This window comes from Vigna umbellata, chromosome 3 (genome assembly GCF_029865625.1).
Source record: "Vigna umbellata cultivar VRB3 chromosome 3, Vumbellata_1.0, whole genome shotgun sequence".
Lineage (NCBI taxonomy): Eukaryota > Viridiplantae > Streptophyta > Magnoliopsida > Fabales > Fabaceae > Vigna > Vigna umbellata.
The window spans coordinates 52452508-52457023 of NC_142167.1; the positions used below are offsets into that span (position 1 = coordinate 52452508).

General features: G+C 39.1%; 1 protein-coding gene across 1 annotated transcript; it reads left to right on the forward strand.

Moving 5' to 3' along the window:
• The first annotated feature begins 297 nt into the window (after positions 1-297).
• Positions 298-4228, forward strand: LOC124840155 (ninja-family protein AFP3-like). The gene is made up of 2 exons (XM_047316162.2): positions 298-1616; positions 3740-4228. The coding sequence occupies exons 1-2, from the start codon at positions 827-829 to the stop codon at positions 4141-4143; spliced, it is 1194 nt and encodes a 397-aa protein (XP_047172118.1). The 5' UTR covers positions 298-826; the 3' UTR covers positions 4144-4228.
• The last annotated feature ends 288 nt before the right edge of the window (positions 4229-4516 follow it).

Consider the following 4516-nt stretch of genomic DNA (forward strand, 5'->3'; position numbering starts at 1 on the left):
CAACCACGACAAACAAACTATAATAAATCATTATTAATGTTGGAGACACGCGTCTCCTTTTCCTTTTCCGGGATCTTCACCGACACGTGGCAATTGGTTTATCCCCACCCTCCTTTTGACATCTGTCCCTCTCGACAGCAATCTCATCTTACATTAAAAAATCATGTCACTGTCTCCACGTGGCACACACGCGCCCTTCTTTCGCCATACCCACTTGTCTCTTCCTCCTCACTCAACCCGTCACATCCCAGGGGTACTTTCGTCCACTAATAAATATTATTCCTCCTCTTTCACTTTCTCCTTCTTTTCTCCTCTTTCAGCAAAACAACACCTTTTTCTTCTCTTCTTTCTTCTTCTTCTTCTTCTTTCCATTTTTTCCTCACTCTTTCTCTTGAATCATTGGTGTTTGGTTGCTTCTTTCTTTCTTTGCTTTGGGTTTCGCACGTGTGAGAAACGAAGAGGAAGAAAAAAACTGATTTTGATGGTTTTTTTTTTTTATTTGTTTTGTGTGAGGATTGATTGCTGTCTGGGAGAATAAAGGAAAATTCTTTTTTGAATTAATTGCATTAAATTTCGACTGTTTTGAGAGGAAAGAACCGGTTTTTGTGTAATCCAGTTGTGTTCTGTGTGCTGCTTTTGGCATCATTTGATGAGGAGGCATGTTTGGTGTCATGGGTTTTACTGCTGATTTGAATCACTGCTACTCGTCACCCCACCAAGCCTTGTTCTTTTCTGCTGCACACGCGGATTGTGTGAAGAACATGCTGTGAACAGGTGTTACTACTTCACGATGTTCTATGTTGTTGTCTTTTTGTAACGGGCATTGATGATGGAGGACTATAAGAAGCGGCACCCTCAACAGCAGCAGCATCAACCAACCCATCTTCAGCAACAGCAGAATCGGAACGAGGATTCTGAGAGGATGGAGAGGTACCCGAGGGATTTGCTTCAGGGATTTGCCATGAGAGGTGTTACCCTTAGGGATAATAATATGAATAACGTTAGCGTATCGCAGCCTCTTCATCACCCTCGTCCTGAGCAACAGGATCAGGAGGAGGATGAAGAGCTTGAGTTGAACCTTGGTCTCTCTCTCGGAGGAAGATTTGGGGTGGACAAGAACCCAAAAAAGAAGAAGCTTATGCGTTCTTCTTCTGTGGTGGGGACAATGCCTCTGTTCAGGGAGGACGACGCGGTGGCACCGCCGCTTGCAGCGTTCCCTGCGCTGATGAGAACGTCTTCACTGCCAACCGAGACGGAGGAGGAGTGGCGGCGGAGGAAGGAGATGCAGACTCTGCGCCGGATGGAGGCCAAGAGACGCCGGTCTGAGAAGCAGAAGGGCTCCCGGGAGGCCGTTGCTGGTGGCTGCGCCGCCGCTGAGGAGGTGGAGGGTGGCAGTGTGGTGGCAATGGGGTTGACGAGATTTGGTTCTGCCACTTTGGCTCCGCCCCCTCTAGGGTGGGGTGTGGCGGCGCCAAAGCAGGTTGTTCTTGGCGATGTGTTGGGGAAGGGAAAAGGTTTTCAAGGTCTGTTTGGGCAGCCATCTTCTCAGGGTTCGGCAGATTCGCAAGGAGGAAGCTCTTCATCAGTGTCCGAAATGGATAGCAAGGCTTTTTTAGGTAAATTTTGGTTACTGTACATATGAGTTTGACATCGTGCTGCTTTTTGTGGTTATATGGTGGTGATTGTGTTACGAGTGTGTGATGGTGATTGTGTATTTGTGATTTGTGTATCTTTTTATGTGTGACTTGCTTGTTTTAAAGTTTTAATTGATTCTGTGAATATGATTTGTTACTTGTAAGGGGACTTAGTGTTCTTGAGATTCAACCATGAAGAGTGTTGTTTTACTTGTATTGAAATCTACTGAAGCTGTTAATTTGTTAATCTCTTCCTTTTTGTGGCTTTTCGTTTTATTTGGTCACTATATGTATGGAAATTTGGAATGATTATAAAGTTGGGGGCGATTCCCCTTCCAGTTTTCCCCTTTAGTCTTTCATTGTTATGCATTTGTCCCTTTCTGAGTTGTAATAATCACCTAGAAGCCACAGCACACTGAAAGGAATTATGTTTTGCAAGTATATGTTATTGTGAGGTTTTCTTTTTCACCGTTCCAGCATTGTGAAACAGTCACTTTTATTCTGTCACTTGGGAATTTCTCTTGCACATGTGATACTACCATTATTTGAAGCTTCATATTTGAATTAACTATGATACCAAAAAGAGAAGATGCTAGCTTTACCAAATAAAGCTCTTGAATATATTGTATGTTATTTGAGATGGATTACCACTGTAAATTTTATGCTTGCTAAGGTGTGATCTTATAGGTTTTCAAGTTAATAATATACACATCTTTTTATAGTAGCATTGAACTGAATTGTCATCACTAGTTGCTGAACTGATAATCAATTACATTGAGATCATGACCCCTTAATCTTATTGATTCCCATTTTAAGCTCTGGTCATTTAAGATAAGCAGTTCAAGACTAAGGTTATTAGTTAATTTTCCTGTTATTACAAACATATTCCGAATCTGTTGTTTATATTTCAATGAGTAAATTTTTATCTTTTAAAAAAAGACCCATCAAAACTTAATCAAGCTAAGTGATATAAAAGTTAATTATTTATTATAGTGATTCAGTACTCTTTGTATTTTTGCCTGTATCTTCTTACGTGAGTTATACTGAGGTTTTGATTCTACATCCTGGCTCTGGTTTCTGGATGTCAAAGGCCCTAACAATGCTCACTCATGAAAGTTCAAAAGAACTAAATTGGAATGATCGGATGATGCTATGGAATCTGAAGTTTGGCTAAATTCATGGAACTTATACTTAATTCTTAAATTTTGGTATAATACCTGTGTCAAGACAAGAACATTTTTACTGATGGCACTACTTCTTGCTCTATTTTGGCTGTCGAGCTTCATGAGACAATTTCGAATGTCATGCTAGTTTCTACCAGATGGTTTGTGTTTGTGCATGTGCTCTGATATTGCAACCTCACTTCAATAGTAATTTGCTGGTCTTGTTTGCAAAATGAGTATGTCTTAGCATGTTTGATTGACTTCACTTCCGAACAAAATGTCTTTGGTTTAACATGTAATATTACCTTCATTCATCAAAAACACTGTTCAGATTCATCATGGTTTAACCTGTATCAACTAACAAGCTAATGCTAGTGGACTATTTTGACGTGTTTAGAACACAATATCACTTAGGAAAAATGACATTTTTCAGGCATAGCCACATAGGTGATGAATATGCAGCCTCATAAGTCGATCCTTAATAGTTATTGACTTTGCTACTTATTATTACAATCCTTTACTGATGGTATAACAAAAAAATTTCTATCATTTAATAACTGAAATGATATCCGTGGCTAGACACTGAATTTGTGTGCATTCATCTATAATTTATGCAGAATGATCAGGGATAAACTTAACCTTTTTTAGGACTGCTTTTTAAGTTCATTCATTTACTTTCTATATATACAGTGATTGATGTTTAAACCCTTCCATGGCATTAAAAGGATGCTCATGGATCACCACTTATTGCAGAATGAAACAAAGCATAATTTATTGGAATGTGTTACTTGATATTGAAGCAAGTGTGGCTTTTCTTTCAAAGATGGAACTTGTGGTTGTGTTTATATGTATATTGTATAAGTTAGCTGAAAATGAGGGAAACGAAAACATCAAATTTAAGAAAAGGAAGATTTGATAATGTAGTTTTTGGTGAAATGACAGGATCAAATAGTTGTGGTGGTGAAGCAAGCCCTGCTAGTAATCAATCAGCACAAGATGGTGTGGGTATAGGGGCCAAGAGAAATGAACATGTGGCTCGAAGTTCCAAAGCAGAGGTGGAGAATCCATCTAAGAAAACTCATCATTCACAGAACATAATGGGAAAGCAAATTGGGACAAACTCAATGGAAGACATGCCTTGTGTGTTTACAAAAGGGGATGGTCCTAATGGAAGAAGGATTGAGGGAATATTGTACAAATATGGTAAGGGAGAGGAAGTGAGGATCATGTGTGTGTGCCATGGAAACTTCCTGTCTCCAGCAGAGTTTGTTAAGCATGCTGGTGGTGGTGATGTTGCACACCCTCTTAGGCACATTGTTGTCAACCCTTCTGCTGCTTCCTTTTAGTCATCCCTTCAACTCTAAGGCTGTAATATACTTTACATTGAGGGAACAAACATTACTTTGGCAGCTTCTTTTCCCTTTCTCTCCATTTTTGCTTAGTTCTTCAATCAAACAATATTGAATATCAACACATGCCTCCCTTCAGGAAGGGAAGGGGCATTAAATTCCCAATCTTTATCTGTTTTTTCTTCTTTCTTTTTTTTTCCCATTGTGTCAGAGTTTTTTTGTTAAAAGGGTAATGTTCTTTTTATCATTCCACTTAAGATTGAAAAGAAATAATTCTTGAGGGCTTAATTGATCCCTCTCACAATCTTCTATTTATAAGAATAAATTGATACACAAATACATGATAAATAGGTAACCCTAGACACAATAT